This window comes from Lepus europaeus, chromosome 7 (genome assembly GCF_033115175.1).
Source record: "Lepus europaeus isolate LE1 chromosome 7, mLepTim1.pri, whole genome shotgun sequence".
NCBI lineage: Eukaryota > Metazoa > Chordata > Mammalia > Lagomorpha > Leporidae > Lepus > Lepus europaeus.
The window spans coordinates 15716874-15734905 of NC_084833.1; the positions used below are offsets into that span (position 1 = coordinate 15716874).

The following is an 18032-nucleotide window of genomic DNA, read 5'->3' on the forward strand; positions in this document are numbered from 1 at the left end:
GGACAAATATCATATGTTCTTCCTGATTGGTGACAATTAACTGAGCACCAAAGGGGAAACCTGTGGAAGTGAAATGGACACTATGAGAAAAGGTGACTTGACCAGCTCTTGTCCTGACTGTTGATGTACAATGTAATACTTTATCCATTTTAGTATTTTTTTGTTCTAGTACTAGTGGTTGAATTCTGTAATTAACACACAATTTTTCTTAGGTGTTTAAATTTTAACTGAAAAGTGATCCCTGTTAAATATAAGAGTGGGAAAAAGAGAGGGAGGAGATGTACAATTCGGGACATGCTCAATTGGACTTGCCCCAAATGGTGGAGTTAGAAATGTACCAGGGGATTCCAATACAATCCCATCAAGGTGGCATGTGCCAATGCCATCTCACTAGTCCAAATGATCATCTTCAGTTCAAAATTGATCACACTAATATATCTAAAAGTCAAAGGGATCACACAAACAAAACTAGTGTCTGCTAATACTAACTGATAGAATCAAAAAGAGAGAGAATGATCCAACATGGGAAGCAGGAGACACAGTAGACTCATAGAATAGCAGATGTCCTAAATAGCTCTCTGGCCTCAGAATCAGCCATTAAGGCATTTGGATCTGGCTCATAGCCCATGAGAGTATTTCAGGCATGGAAAACCAAGACACTCTGGAAAAAAAAAAAAAAAAAAGAAGAAGAAGACCTAAATGAAAGTTCTCTGCGAGTGAGATCCCAGTGGAAAGAATGGGGCCATCAAAGAAGGAGGTGCCTTTCTCTGAAGGGGGGAGAGAACTTCCACTTTTACTATGACCCTAGCAGAATAAGATCGAAGTTGGCGAAAATGAAAGGCTTCCATAGCCTTGGCAACTCATGACTAGAGCCTAGGGAGATTACTGACACCATAAAGAAGAGTGTCAAATTGTTAAATCAACAACAGGAGTCACTGTGTACTTTCGTCTCATGTGGGATCTGTCCTTAATGTGTTGTCCAATGTGAAGTAATGCTATAACTAGTACTGAAACAGTAATTTACACTTTGTGTTTCTGTGTGGGTGCAAACTGATGAAATCCTTACTTAGTTTATACTGAATTGATCATCCGTATATAAAGATAATTGAAAATGAAAAAAAAAAAAACAACTTGGTTTTAAATTGGAAATTGCATAGAAAATTAATCAATTCTTAAAAAAAATATCATGTAGGATCTCTGTCCTTAATGTGCTGTACATTGTGATTTAATGCTATAACTAGTACTCAAACAGTATTTTTCACTTTGTGTTACTATATGGGGGCAAACTGTTGAAATCTTTACTTCATATATACTAAACTGATCTTCTGTATATAAAGAGAATTGAAAATGAATCTTGATGTGAATGGAAGATGAGAGGGAGCGGGAAAGTGGAGGGTTGCAGGTGGGAGGGAAGTTATGGGGGGGGGAGTCATTGTAATCCATAAGCTGTACTTTGGAAATTTATATTCATTAAATAAAAGTTTAGGCCGGCACCATGGCTTAACAGGCTAATCCTCCGTCTTGCGGCGCCAGCACACCAGGTTCTAGTCCTGGTTGGGGCACCGGATTCTATCCTGGTTGCTCCTCTTCCAGGCCAGCTCTCTGCTATGGCCCAGGAATGCAGTGGAGGACGGCCCAAGTCCTTAGGCCATGCACCCGTATGGGAGACCAGGAAAAGCACCTGGCTCCTGGCTTTGGATCAGCACGATGCGCCGGCCGCATTGGCCTTTGGAGGGGTGAACCAACGGCAAAAAGGAAGACCTTTCTTTCTGTCTCTCTCTCTCACTATCCACTCTGCCTGTCAAAAAAAAAAAAAAAAAAAAGAAAAGAAAGAAAAAATAAATAAATAAATAAAAGTTTAAAAAAAAAAAGAATCTCAATCTCAGAACAATGGTTATCAAAGACTTGGAGGTTAACAAGCAATAGAGAAATTTCAATAATGGGCACCAAACCAGGGTTAGAGCGAAGGAATCAACTTGTAGTGCAACATGGCATAGTGGGATAATTATAGTTCAAAATCATGTCTTATGCATTTATGAGCAAGTAGAATAAAGAAGCTTCCAGACTTCGATGAATAAGTAGTCAAAAAAGGGAAAGCTTGATTTCATATATTAAAATACTACTTTGCAGATGATAAATATAAAACATTAAAATTGCTTTTTTAAAGTGTGAGTTAAAAATATAGAGACAGAACTCCAATACTATTGAGATCAAACATTATCTCTTCTGATTAACACAATCATATTTCCATTTTAATCACCGATGTGTTTTGGAAAAAGATAACAAAAACAACATCCCGTTAACAATTCCCTTGGAGTTTTTTGGAATTGAGCATATTTGTAATCCCTCAATTATTAGGTCCCTAATGACATGAAAATGTATGTAAAAGCCCCTGGTTCTCTTGGTGAGATTATTCATCAAGGCAATAGAAAACGACACCTTCCTTGGTAAGTAGATTCTGATGTTATTACATAGTCCAATCTGGTGTGAGTGGTGTGAAAAATCAGTTTCTGTGGACCTGTGGCAATAACCAGTGATCAGTGTCCAAATAGTGGAAGAACACATTTATCATGCAGAATATACATAATCCACCAGGTGTTACTTTTTCTGAAATAGCTTCTATAAAATGTAAAGCATCACTTATTTAAACATGGTTTGTCTTGCAAGTAAGAGAATTGAACACAGTTCAATTAAATTGAACACAGATCAAACTGCCAAATAATTTGAATTAGTATCTTATCTAACCCAAATTTTGTTATATGTTTGAGAAAAATTTGGTGATCATAACATTTTGATTAGATATTTGTATTAATTCTCTTTAAAGCAAGAACACAATATTCACTGTCTTCTATTGCTACCTTCATGCCTCTTTTGTTCCTTTACTAGTTTTCTAAATATACTTTTGAGACTATTAGAAGGGACAATCAACATCAAGTTCCCAAAAGTAATTACTCTGGTTTTTCAGGAAATATTTAAATATTTCCTCTTTCAGCCATCCACTGAAGCTCAGCCTATCTCCAAGTAGTCACAGTGTTAATGTCCTGGTCACTTTGTGCTTGTTCCTATTGGACTTTACCTTTAGACACACCTGAATTTGAATTACACCTGACAATTGCTGAGATGTTATTCTCAATATCAATTCCCTCACCCAAAATATATGGCAATAAAAGTCTTGTTAACAGAGAACCAGCATAACATGCGGTTTTTGAATGAGGTCAAGAGTTCCAATCCTGTGCTCATCACGTCCTAAATCTTTTGTAACTTTCCAGGTCTCTTTTTTCCAAAAATGCATTTCATTTATTAAGGTGAACACATTTCATGTATTTCAGATGTATGGATCTAGGAGCATAGTGATATTTTCCACCCTCTCCTCCATCCCACCCATACTCCTACCCTCCCTCCTCCTTCCATTCTTATTCTTGCCTTTAATTTTTACAATAACATACTTTCATTTTATTTTATAACCATAAGCTTCACCCTCAAGTAAGAATCAAACAAACAGTAAGAAGGAAAAACAATCCTAAATCTTACATTTTCTATTTAATTTTTTTATCTGTAGGAGAATTATAATAACCCACTCAGTAATTTGTTTTGATATATACATAAAATTTCTGAATCATTGCATTACATACTAGAAGCATTCTGTGGATGACAGCAGTTGTGAATATAACAGCTCTGGTCATAAAGTAAGAATAAGAGAAAGCAGTGCTGTTGCTCATACTATTTTTCTCTTTACTTTCTGTCAGTGATTCTACAGAACAATACATGAAAAACACAAGAAGAATGAGTAGACGGTTAGATGGATAAATAATTTTATAATTGAATCAGCATGGAAGCACGGTGAAATAATTTTTGACTGTAGTGCAGCACAGCATAATTTTTATTAAATTGAAGATTACAAAGCCTCCATGTGATGAAGATAGGACTCTAACAAAGTTCTCCCTAGCTCTAAATAATTCTTTATTTTTTTGAAATGCCTTGATTATTTTAAAAACAGGGAAATTGAGAATAAATGAACAACTCTTCTGTCTCAGTGTTTCATTCCATTCACACTCTGTAACTTAATAACACAAGACAGTGTTTCAGCAAGTGATAAACAATATCACCAATGGACTTCCCTGTACTGTGTCATAGGGTAGTTTTTATGACTAAATGAGATTTAAAAGGTCACCAGTGCTGTCACTGGCATATTTAATAAATGATGACGTAACCAAGAAAATCATCAGTTTTTAATTTATTTATCACTTGTGTTAATGCTCTCAACCGCTATTTTTTTTTTTTTTTTTAATATTTGGAGCACAAGCAGGCGCCGCGGCTCACTAGGCTAATCCTCCGCCTTGCGGCGCCGGCACACCGGGTTCTAGTCCCGGTCGGGGCATCGATCCTGTCCCGGTTGCCCCTCTTCCAGGCCAGCTCTCTGCTGTGGCCAGGGAGTGCAGTGGAGGATGGCCCAAGTGCTTGGGCCCTGCACCCCATGGGAGACCAGGAGAAGCACCTGGCTCCTGCCATCGGAACAGCGCGGTGCGCCGGCCGCAGCGCGCCAACCGCGGCGGCCATTGGAGGGTGAACCAACGGCAAAAGGAAGACCTTTCTCTCTGTCTCTCTCTCTCTCTCACTGTCCACTCTGCCTGTCAAAAAAAAAAAAAAATATTTGGAGCACAAAAGTTAAGGAGGGGCCGGCACCATGGCTCTCTTGGTTAATCCTCTGCCTGCAGCACCGGCATCCCATATGGGCGCCGGGTTCTAGTCCCAGCTGCTCCTCTTCCAGTCCAGCTCGCTGCTGTGGCCCAGGAAGACAGTGGAAGATGGCCCAAGCGCTTGGGCCCCTGCACCCGCGTGGGAGACCAGGAGGAAGTACCTGGCTCCTGGCTTCAGACTGGAACAGTGCCAGCCATAGTGGCCATCTGGGGAGTGAACCAATGGAAGGAAGACCTTTCTCTCTGTCTCTCTCTCTCACTCTACCTGTCAAATTAAAAAAAAAAATGTTAAGGAAGTTCAAGGTTGGCATTGTGACATAGAGGGTTAAGCTGCCACCTGTGACACTGGCATCCCATACAGACACCAGTTTGTGTCCCGGTGCTCCATTTCTGATCCAGATTCTTCCTAACATGCCTGATAAAACAGAGGAAGATGGCCCAAGTGCTTGTGCCCCTGCCACCAAGACCCAGAAGAAACTCCTTGCTCCTGCCTTCACTATGGCTCAGCCTCGGCCATTACAGGCATCTGGGGGAATGAATCAGTGGATGGAAGATCTCTATCTCTCCCTCTCCCTCACTCTCCCTCTCTCTCTTCTCTCTCTCTCTCTCTGCCTCTTTCTCTGTCTCTCTCTCTCTTTATGTGTGTGTCCTATCTTTCCTTCTCTCTGTAATATCACCATTGAAATAAATAAGTAAATCTTGAAAGAACAGTTACATCAAATCAAACTTGATCGCCATACACACAAAACCAATTGTCCAATGGAAGATGCATAGAGTCTTTACTCAAATGAATAAAATAAAACTTGCAACCATGAAATCAGATATCCACTAAATCTTAAGATATAGTTCAGAATTTATGCTTGGAATTAGTTAGAATTTGATTGATTGTTTGTTTGCTTTTATAAGTCAATAAAACAATATTTATATCTAATTGTTTTTGTCTCTCCATCAATATAACATTTTAGGATGCTAGAATTTCAAAGGAAAACATAGAAGATGGCGTTTACAGGCGAGAACTACACCTTGGTGACTGAATTTATCCTATTAGGTTTTCCAACTCGTCCTGAACTGCAGATTGTCCTATTCCTTGTATTTCTGTTATTATATGGTATGATATTAATGGGCAATATTGGATTGATACTGTTAATAAGAGTGGATCCTCACCTTCAAACTCCCATGTACTTTTTCCTTAGCAATCTCTCACTTGTAGACCTTTGCTATTCTTCAGTCATTGTTCCCAAAATGCTAGTCAACTTCCTTTCAGAGAACAAAACTATTTCCTATTATGGGTGTGCCCTCCAGTTTTATTTTTTCTGTACTTTTGCAGATACAGAGTCCTTCATCTTAGCTGCTATGGCATATGACCGCTATGTGGCCATCTGTAACCCTTTACTGTATACAGTTGTGATGTCTCGGAGCATCTGTATATGGCTGATTGTCTTGTCATATATCGGAGGCAACATGAGTTCCCTGGTCCACACGTCCTTTGCCTTTATTCTGAAATATTGTGACAAAAATGTTATTAATCACTTTTTCTGTGACCTCCCTCCACTGCTTAAGCTGTCTTGTACAGATACATCACTAAATGAATTGCTCCTCTCCACCTATGGCAGTTCAGTGGAAGTCATCTGTTTCATCATCATCACTGTCTCCTACTTTTTCATTCTTCTCTCAGTCTTAAAGATCCGATCCACCAGTGGGAGGAAGAAAACCTTCTCTACATGTGCCTCTCACCTCACGTCCGTGGCCATCTATCAGGGTACTCTCCTCTTTATCTACTCACGACCCAGCTACCTGTATTCTCCCAACAATGATAAAATTGTCTCAGTGTTCTACACCATTATCATCCCGGTACTGAATCCGATGATTTACAGTTTGAGAAATAAAGATGTAAAAGATGCAGCTAAAAGGGCTCTAAAATCTAAAGTAGATTCTTCATGAGATACAACATCAAAGATTCATCTAGTTCTCCAATCACCAACTCAAATTGTGAACCTGGAGCAACTTTACCAGCACATGCACAACTTCACACAATAGAGATTTAAACAAATGTATTTTTAACATAACCAAATACATATGGAAAGTCGAAAGCATTGTATAATTTCAAGATACAATTTAAAAATTGCTGCTAAATAATACATCATCATTCAATGGTTATGAAATGAAATTTATGACAAAAGTATTGTGTCATCTGAAGGCTATTGTAAAAACTTCAAATTGTGTGTGTGTGTTGTGTGTGTGTGCATGTGTAGCCAGTCTCACTCACATGTAGATTATTGGATAAGGGCAGAAGCCAGATTGTAATGGTTTGTATATCACATCTGTATGTAGCTAGTGGCAGGTACATTGAAGAGATTCCTTGAAATTTTTGTCTTGATAATTTTTTTATAACATCGGGAGAATATAGTAATTACATCATTGATTGCTGGATTGTTAAAGGAGTTCAGACAATTAAGTGTTGGAAGTAATGCCTGGGGTTTTAAGCACTAATGTGTTTGTGTGGTATTTCATATGAATTAAATTGCATATTATATGAGAAGATGAATTGAGGCATAAATGATAGGAAAGCTATAATACAAAACCAAGTGCATTTTGTAAAGTGCAGTTTAATACCTGCTTGGTAACCTTCTACACATAATCTCCGAAGGATGATTTGGGAGCCTTTTCCTTTTTTTTTTTTAAATTTTTTTTTGACAGGCAGAGTGGACAGTGAGAGAGAGAGACAGAGAGAAAGGTCTTCCTTTTTGCCGCTGGTTCACCTTCCAATGGCCACCGTGGCTGGCGCATCATGCTGATCCGAAGCCAGGAGCCAGGTGCTTCTCCTGGTATCCCATGGGGTGCAGGGCCCAAGCACTTGGGCCATCCTCCACTGCACTCCCTGGCCACAGCAGAGAGCTGGCCTGGAAGAGGGGCAACCGGGACAGAATCTGGCACCCAGACCGGGACTAGAACCCAGTGTGCTGGCGCCGCAAGGTGGAGGATTAGCATGTTGAGCCATGGCGCCGGCCTGTGAGCCCTTTCTAATCCGTACACTGAGCACTGTAGATTAATTAAAATGCAAATTGCATGCTTTTCACTCTATTTTATTGTGATACACCAAAGTGCTACTGAAAATATGTGACAAGCTTATCTCTCATCACAAATACAAAATAGGCCATCTAATTTGTCACCTGGTGCTACCTGTATGCTCATGGGGAGATCAATCCAGTGTTATAGAGGAAACCACAGAAGGACTGCACATTTGAAAACTGAAACTGGATAATATGTAACATGGAAAAAGTTTGTTTCAGTAATCAATATTTTATGCACATAATTATTGTTCAATCATAAAAATCTTTACAAGTGACAACCAAAAGAATCAACTTATTTAACTTGACATAAGCATACATCCCTTTTAACTATATTTAAATTTCAAATAAAGTTTAATTAAAGTGCATTAATAATATGTACACACACATAAATATATAACTGAAAAAATACACAAATTGCAATGGGTCCTATTATTCATCTGTGGTTATGTAGGAATCCTAAGCCACAATTCACCTTTGATGTCCTATCGATAGGAAACATTGAGATAGAAGTTTAACCATTTCTTTTACCTTGTCTCATTTTAGGACGTTGGGCAATAGAAAAAGCAGAGAAACTGCTTGCTAACATGTCTATAAAGATATGCATATTAAAGAAAGGGGAGACATATTTCATAAATAGTGCAGTAATTGCTTCAAGCTCTGGTCACATAATGATAGTATATAAAATTTTCTTTTTTCCATGATTTATTTCACATCATTGAGCGTCTCACCTGCTATTATTATACTTCTTGTATAAGGAAGTGACCCAAGCTGCTGTGATTACTGAAATATCTACCTAATTAGTAATTTTATTTCTATTTTAGTCCGGTGAACTTTTCTACCATTTCCTAATAGATAAGAGTGTTAAATACTAGTCACCAAAAGTTCTCATGCATTCTGGGTATACTCTACAACTTCCTCCTTAGCAGCAATGACATTTTCTCTTTATAGTTAAGCAGAACTATTTAACCAGAACTAGTACCTCCAACTCTTTTTTGCAGTTAACTTACTAGAACATTTAAAAAGATCGAGTAGCAGGGTCTGCCTTGTGGCTTAGGAGGTAAAGCCGCTGACTGCAGTGCAGGCATCCCATATGTGCGCCGGTTCAAGTTCTAGCTGCTCCACTTCTGATCCAGCTCTCTGCTATGGCCTGGAAAAGCAGTAGAAGATGGCCCAAGTCCTTGGGCCCCTTGAGCTGCTTGGGAGACTCAGAAGAGGTTCCTAGCTCTTGGCTTCAGAACGGCCCAGCTCCGGCCATTGCAGCCAATTGGGAAGTGAACCAGCAGATGGAAGACCACTCTCTCTCTCTGCCTCTCCTTCTCTCTGTGTAACTCTGACTTTCAAATAAATTAATAAATCTTTTTAAAAAATGATCAAATAGCAAACTTAATGGAATTATTACTGGGTTCTTTGGCATAAAATTGATATTTTTAGGATAAAAGTAGAGCAGATTCTAAAGTTGTGATGTTGGGAAGCCAAAATTGTGTTCCTATACCATTAAACAAAGTATGAGGGGTTGCTTCATTTTTCTCTCTTTGATTCTCAGACCCAAATGCAGTGACTTAACATGAAGGATGTCAGCAAGGTGGCATTGAGGATATAAAACGTTCTCCCAGGGAAAACAAAAGACAATTATCCAGCAACAGTATTAGTCTTATCAGAACTCAGGCAACCATTGATGAATCTTCAGTGTCGCAGTGGAGTAAACAATAAAAAAGGGGGTGGGAATAAAAGCACAGAAAAGAGCACAAGGAGCTTAGCATACCTGAGACATTTGGAGATAACTAGAAACAAAGAAGGAAGGGGAAAGTTGTGCATGTTCATATTTGCTTTGTAAATATGTGACCTATCCAGTTATGTTTTGATTAGCTACTACCTAATTGGTCTCTGGGTACTGACAGAATGTGCATTCCCACTAAGATCCAGAATCAGACAAGAACACCCACTCTCACCATTGCTATCAATATAGTCCTGGAAGTTTTCTCCAGAGCCATTATCAAAAGGACACAAATTGGGAAGAAGGAAGTCAAACTATTCCTACTTGCAGATGACATGTTTCTATATAAAGGGGACCCAAAAGACACCACTAAGAGACTATTAGAACTCATAAAAGAGTTTGGTAAAGTGCAGGATATAAAAGTAACACAAAAATCAGTAGCTTTAGCATATGCAGACAATGCCATCGCTGAGAAAGAACTAATAAGATCAATCCCATCTAAAATAGCTACAAAATACTAAATACTTTGGAATAAATTAAACCAAAGAAGTCAACGTTGTCTATGATGAAAATTACAAAACATTAATAAAAGAAATAGAAGAAGACATAAAAAGCAGAAAAATCTTCCATGTTGATTGATTGAAAGAATCAATATCATCAGAAGGCCCATACCAGGAACAGCATACAGAGGCAATGTAATCCCAATCAAAAGACCAAGGACATTCTTCTCAAATCAATAAAAAAAATGATGCTAAAATTCATATGGAAACACAAGAGACCCTGAATAGCTAAAGCAATCTTACAGAACAATAACAAAGCTGGGGAGTTACTGTATGGCATACTGCATGGCAGTTATAATTAAAACAACCTACTACTGGCAAAAATACAGATGTGTAAATCAATGGAACAGTATACAAACAGAATAGAAATCAACCTACACAATTCAACCACCTTATCTTTGACAAAGAAGCTAAAATCATTCCCTGGAGCAAGGTCAGTCTCTTCAATAAATGGTGCTCTTCAACAAATGGTGGAAAACTGGATCTTCATGTGCAGAAGTATGAAAAGAGAGCCTCAAGTTACACCTTAAAAAAAAAAAACACTCAAAATAGATCAAAAACCTAAATCTGCAACCTGGTACCATCAAATTACTAGGGAAAACTGGAGAAAATTTGCAAGATATTGGCATAGGCAAATACTTCTTGGAAAAGAGCCCAGAAGCACAGGCAATCAAAGCCAAAGTTGAAAGATAAGATTACGGATTACATCAAGCTGAGAAGCTTTCACACTGCAAAAGATACACTCAGCAAAATGAAGAGGGAACCTACAGAACGGGAGAAAATATTTGCAAACGATGCAACTGATAAAGCATTAATATCCAGAATTTATAAAGAGCTCAAGAAACTCAACAATGATGAAACAAGCAATCCAGTTAAGAAATGAGCAAAGAATTTAAACAGGCATTTTTCAAGAGAGGAAATTCAAATGGCCAACAGACACATGAAAAAAGGCTCAGGATCTCTAGGCATCAGGGAAATGCAAATCTAAACCACAATGAGGTTTTACTGCACTCCAGTTAGAATAGTTTTCATAAAGAAATCAGCAAGTTGGGCCGGCGCTGTGCGCAATGCATTAATGCCCGGGCCTGAAGCACTGACATCCCATATAGGCACCAGTTCTAGTCCCAGCTGTCCCTCTTCCAATCCAGCTCTCTGCTATGGCCTGGGATAGCAGTAGAAGGTGGCTCAAGTCTTTGGGCCCCTGCACCAATATGAGAGAACCCAGAAGAAGCTCCTGGTTCCTGGCTTCGGATCAGCTCAGCTCCGGCCATTGCAGCCATCTGGGGAGTGAACCAGTGGATGCTCTGCCTCTGCCTCTCTTTGTAACTCTGTCTTTCAGATAAATAAAACAAATCTTAAAAAAAAAAAAAAAAAGAAATCACCAAGCAACAAATGCTGGTGAAGATGGAGAGAAAAGGGTACCCTAATCCACCATTGGTAAGACTATAAACTGTTGTAGCCACTGTGGAAGACAGTATGGAGATACACAGAAATCTGAATATAAACCTACCATATGACCCAGCCATCCCACTTGGAATTCACTCAAATGACAATAAATCAGTATATGATAGAGTGATGTGTACTCCCATGTTTATTGCAGCCCAATTCACAATAGCTATGATATGGAATAAACCCATATACCCATCAACTGAAGACTGGATTAAGTATTATATAAAAAAAAGAAGTGCTGTCATTTGCAACAAAGTGGATGTAACTGGAAATTATCATACTTAGTGGAATAAGCCAGTCCCAAAAAAACAAATACCATAAGTTCTCCATGATCTGGGGTAACAGTGTACCTAAAAGGTAATCTATATATATATGAAAATGACACTGTGAGATGTGATGATTTTGTACTGACTTACTCAGGGTTAATCTTATGAATATAAAGTTAACTGAAAATAGACCTTTGTAAAAAATTAGTATCACCTTTGTCAAGCACAGTGGACCAGAGATAGGTAGATTTCTTTATGGACTCTGTTCTACTCCATAGTTCTGGATGATTATTTTAGTGTCAATATCATGCTATTTCAATTAGCACAGCTTTGTAATACATTTTGAAATCTATTAGAATATTTATTATATGTTGAAAAATTCTCAAATGATTCAATCTTACACATAGATGTTGAATTAGTAGAAACTAATTCTCAGAGCCAGAGCATGTTTATTTTTATTTTAGTCGCCACATGAAATAGCCTAAGATGTTTAACCATTATTAATAAGTAACTAACTTTGCAAATTTTCTTGCTAGGAACTACATAAACTTATAAATTAAATTCTATTTCTAAGGCCTTAAAAGCTTTAGAAGTAGTCTTAATAGGAAGCAACAAAAGAAATAAGAGTGTACAAAGTACAGAGAATTTAATATAACCCTAGACTCCGTGAAATGTGGCTAGAGGCCAAACTACTCATCAATTGGTGCATGTATTATATAACAAAATGCGTTATATATGTAAAATTAAATAATGTTCAATAGTAAAAAAAAAAGATATTCTGGCTCACACAACAGTATAGATGCATCTTGCAAACATTATAAGCTGTGAAGGAAGCCTGGAAAAAGCATACACATACTATATGATTCTGCTTACATATGCTGTCCTGAGCAGGCAAATTCAAAGTCTCAGACATTGATTAATTATTTAGTAATCATTAAAGGGATGGGGATGTTTCTTATTGAGGAGATGCAAAATATTTTGAAATTAGATACTGGGACAGTTTAAGCCAAAATATTTACTCTTAATGTGTGAACTGTGTAGCATATTAAATTTTTAATAAAATAAAATGAATCCTTCAGTGTGTTTAATGGGAGACTATGGAGGTTTCAAAAAGGAAGCAAAAGTGAGCAATAGAATGAAATTGATTAAGTGAGGAGCTGAATTTCACTAGATTTCTGCTTATTCTGGTGGAGGGTTTAGATTATATTTTATGTATGTAGTGTTTAAAATAATTAGCAGTTTTACTCCTAACAGGGATCAATTTGATGGCAATAATAATTTCAAGTTAGGACTTTCCAAATGTTGTTAGTGTATTCCCAGGGGAAAATTAGTACCAGAAACATAAATAATCACAGCAAAGCCTAAGGGAAGCAACTTCAGAGACTAAAGCCTCACATGTTCCCTGGAAAATAAAATGCTATGTACCTAGGGTTCAGATACAAGGACACTGCCCAACAGGTAAGTTACTGCGTCTCCAGATTTAAAAACGTAAGGTGGGGGAAAAGAACTTAGCTTTAACAAAAAAAAAAAAGATATTTGAGAATGAATCATTTTATACTAGAGTATTCAGTTTAATACATTTCCAATATAATATCCAAAACTCTTTTCCTTCAATATTAGAAGAATATGTATGTATTTAAGAGATATTGTAATTTAAATGGAACATTTGACCTTCCACATTACAAGTAACAGTATGTATACAACAATTTCATGTAAGCCATTACCTTATTTAAGTGGTTCAAAAATTCCTATATATCTATCATTCATGTTTCAATTCTTACATCAACAAAGAGACATACACACATAAGAAACAGTGCACAACATGAAAATGAAGAGAACATAAGACAGAGAAACCTATATAGCTAAGGAGCATATGCTCTCATTAATTTTCATTTTATGTAAAATTCCATTTAAAATTCAATGACCTCCAAATGTGAGAATTTTAAATTCTGTCGTTTCTTTTCTTTAATACAATTCTATGGTAAGAAAATATCATATTTTAGCTCTAAACCAATGCTACAAACAGATAATGACTATTACAGCAAAACTATGATGTATTTATAAATACAAGGTAGGTAATAATTAGTTTATATCTTGTTAAACACTGAAGATAATAGGCCAAGATAAATAATGTAGAATTTTCATTTTTATCAGTTAATGATGTATCCTATATTTCTGTAACTAAGCTAACCATGCTTTTTGCAAACATAGTAAATCTAATCATTTTGGTGTGGATATGAATATTTAGAAGCAGAGCAAATGCATACCTCTATATCTTACAGTCATGTCTTTCTAACATCCATGTATTCTGCATCATTTTGAAGACCAAGTGAAGTTTCAATTCACCCTAAACTATCAATTGAGCTAAAGTTAAAATTACATATCTCATGAATGCATGTAGAATTAGATAAGTTTCATAATTGCCTATCTCAGATTTATTTTCCATTATTGTCAAAATGGATGACAATGATTTTAATAATATATATCTGTATATATGTGTATATATATGACTGGTAACTTTCTTTGTATAAAAATAAGAATAACAGTAACATTCTACTTTTCAGATACATGATAGATGTCCAGAAGGACTTAAGTATGCATCAATCATTTTCTTGAGCATTTTCTCTCAGGTTTAGATAGGAAGAAAGAAGAATGGATCAGGGGAATTGTACTTCATTTTCTAAATTTATTTTCCTGGGAATTAGCAATAATCCTGAGATGAAAGTGATTTTATTTACCACATTTCTGCTTGTCTATCTCACTAACCTCCTGGCAAATCTTGGAATGATCATCTTAATTAGACTGGATTCCCGGCTGCACACCCCAATGTACTTTTTCCTCAGCCACCTTTCCTTCTGTGACCTCTGCTACTCCACTGCAGTTGGACCCAGGATGCTGGCCGACATATTTGCCACAGACAGGTCCATTCCCTTCTATGGCTGTGCTCTGCAGTTTTTCATTTCCTGCATTTTTGTTGATTCTGAGTGTCTGCTGCTGGCAGTGATGGCCTTTGATCGCTACAAGGCCATTAGCAGCCCCTTGCTCTGCACAGTCAACATGTCTACCAAGATGTGTTCTCTGTTCGTGGTTGGGGTTTACCTAGTGGGAATGACAGATTCATTGTTACATACATCATTAACATTCCGCTTATGTTTCTGTGGGTCCAATGAGATTAATCATTTCTTCTGTGATATCCCTCCTCTGCTACTACTGTCCTGCTCAGACACACAGGTCAATGAGTTGGTGATCTTCACTGTTTTTGGTTTCCTTGAACTGAGTACCATTTCAGGAGTTCTTGTCTCTTACTGTTACATCATCTCATCCGTTTTGAAGATCCGCTCTGCTGAGGGGAGGTTCAAATCTTTCTCCACCTGCACCTCCCACTTAACTGCAGTTGCGATTTTCCAGGGCACCATGCTCTTCATGTACTTCAGACCAAGTTCTGCCTACTCTCTAGATGAGGACAAGAGGACCTCACTGTTTTACACCCTAGTGATTCCCATGTTGAACCCTCTGATTTACAGCCTGCGGAACAAAGATGTGAAAGAGGCCCTAGAGAAACTGAAAAATCGATGCTGGTTTTAAAGACTTAGATAAAAAAAAAAGAAAACTTCCCTATGTTTATATTTTCCTAGGCTTGTTTTCATAAAATTATATTGTGCAATATATTTCTGATAAATTTCTCCAAGCACTTTAATTCGAATGAGAATTTTTACTAACAAAACATTCATTAAATGTAGTTCCCCATACCTGATATGCTCCATTCTGTGTCTCTTGAATTTATATATGATACTACCTATGGAAAACTTTCCTGTCTTTTGCAATTTTATCTCATTAAAATTTTATAATTTCTAAATCAGAATTTTAATTATACTAAGAAAATATCAAGTCTTGACTGGTTGATTTTGTACCTGCACATACTTAGTAATCATCACAAGCCCAGTAGTTTCCACACTATGCATACCATAATATAATTAACATACCAGACATTAATTAACTAAGCACTTGAATAATTCATAATAAACTTAAAAACCTTCATGAAATTACAAGACATGGGATACAAAATCAGAGAATTTGTCTAAATATAATGTACCTAAGCAAGACATCCTTGATTGAGGTATTCAATCTCCTGTCTACAGAAAATTTCAGGGCAGGAGAAGGAACTAGATAGCAAATTTGACAATTAGAAAGTCTCAAAATGAACAAGTCCATGTCTTTTTAGAAGAAACCCAGAAAGTTTAGATTAATAGTCAAATGTATCCCTGTGCTTTAAGTAATGCCAACTCTTCATCACTTTTTCCAGGAAATTTTTTCTTGCTTCCTTCTTGTAAGCTCTTTCTAAATGTTTTATATTTCATGAACAACAGGCCCCTGAAGGCATTATTCTAATATCACACTCGTTATGTCATCATTGCTTCCTTTATAGGATTGTGAGTGACCTGTTCTCCAAAACTCAATGTTGCATTCCTATAATCCAAACCCATTGTGTCTGCCCTACAAAATGAGAAAGTGAAGTGAAAAATGAAACAATAAAAGTAGATTTAATTTTAATGTATATTACAGCAGTAAAAAGTAAACTGACCATTGTATATGCTTTGAATATATATGTTTATTTCATATATACATAATAAAAGTAGATAAGAAAATAAATCTATACAGATATTACATACATATTATCACATGGGAATTCATCTGTATGTTCTTGAAATATACAAGATAATGAATGAAAGATTATGATAGATAAAATATATGGTAGTCTCTAGGCTTTGTATTTAATTAAAATGTGTTTTTACTGTCTTATTTAAAAACATATACACGTATACATGATTGTAAACTTTATGATTATATTAGAATTATGCTGTATTTAATAAAACATTTATTGTATTGATAAAACATTGATTAAATGTCACAGTGCAATTTTTGATGGGTGTGCATACATGTATACAGGCATATGTATTGGTGTATTTGCATATGTTAAGTCAATAAAAACCAAATACTTAAATGGAGGCTGTTAAAGCACAAATAGTGTTGTTTAAAAGGAGAGCATTTAACTCTCTAATCAGGTATAACATTAAAGATCAAAATAGCAATAAAAGAATGAAAATAGAAGATGTTCATTTCTCAATAACACTACTAATAAGAAATATTATAAGAAACCACATATCCCACATAATGCATGAAATAAATGATAATACAAAGTTGTTATCACTTGTGTGAGAGCCAAAATTGAAATCCCAAGAACCTGAAAAAGAAATATTTATGAATTTAAATAACTCAGGATACAACATTGAATGCCATTTGAAATCTAATTTCATTCAATAAAAATAATTACAAGCTTAATTTCAGATCCTAACATATTTAAGGGCTTTCCAATATACTTGTAAGTATGTGCATGTATATGTATATAAGTATATAAGCATTTGTTTCCCTGGTTATTTTTCTTTTCACTAAAATTGTTTTTAAAAACCATGAGTTATGAAAGTCTTCTACTTAAAGAATAATTGGTGTTTTCCACAGATTTTGTTACAGAAAAACATTTATAAATGGATTTAGACAAAAGATTTCAAGATTTTTACATTGATTACCAAATTATAATTCAAAGGTCATTCTTAGTTTGTTCTTTTCCTGTCTTCAACTCTGTTTTTCTTTTACTCACAGAGAAAAGAGGGTGATAGCTATACTTTGCTTTGTATACTTTATTCTTGGTCAAAAGTAATTGTGGCACTTAATATTCAACTAGCCTTACAATATCCATCAACTATTTTTTTTTTTTATTTTTGACAGGCAGAGTGGACAGTGAGAGAGAGAGAGACAGAGAGAAAGGTCTTCCCTTGCCGTTGGTTCACCCTCTAATGGCCGCCGCGGTAGCGCGCTGCGGCCGGCGCACCGCGCTGTTCCGATGGCAGGAGCCAGGTGCTTATCCTGGTCTCCCATGGGGTGCAGGGCCCAAACACTTGGGCCATCCTCCACTGCACTCCCTGGCCACAGCAGAGAGCTGGCCTGGAAGAGGGGCAACCGGGACAGGATCGGTGCCCTGACCGGGACTAGAAACTGGTGTGCCGGCGCCGCAAGGCGGAGGATTAGCCTGTTGAGCCACGGCGCCGGCCCATCAACTATTTTTTTTTATCAAATAGAGATAGATTTCAGGTATACAAAAGAAACAGGAACCAAAGTAAATAAGACATTTAATACTACTACAGCTCACGTGATTGGGATGGGGAAATTAATTCCAACAATTCTATGCCAGAAGTGTGGGGAAAAGTTAAAGTTTACAT

General features: G+C 36.8%; 2 protein-coding genes across 2 annotated transcripts; both read left to right on the forward strand.

Moving 5' to 3' along the window:
• The first annotated feature begins 5693 nt into the window (after window positions 1-5693).
• On the forward strand, window positions 5694-6638 carry LOC133764276 (olfactory receptor 5I1). Its single transcript, XM_062197948.1, has one exon. The coding sequence runs from the start codon at window positions 5694-5696 to the stop codon at window positions 6636-6638; it is 945 nt and encodes a 314-aa protein (XP_062053932.1).
• A 7750-nt stretch (window positions 6639-14388) lies between these two features.
• On the forward strand, window positions 14389-15342 carry LOC133764277 (olfactory receptor 5W2-like). The gene has a single exon (XM_062197949.1). The coding sequence runs from the start codon at window positions 14410-14412 to the stop codon at window positions 15340-15342; it is 933 nt and encodes a 310-aa protein (XP_062053933.1). The 5' UTR covers window positions 14389-14409.
• The last annotated feature ends 2690 nt before the right edge of the window (window positions 15343-18032 follow it).

Excerpts from the sequence above, each read along its gene's own strand:
- LOC133764276 (XM_062197948.1), top strand. The coding sequence starts at position 5,694 with ATGGCGTTTACAGGCGAGAACTACACCTTGGTGACTGAATTTATCCTA.
- LOC133764277 (XM_062197949.1), top strand. The coding sequence starts at position 14,410 with ATGGATCAGGGGAATTGTACTTCATTTTCTAAATTTATTTTCCTGGGA.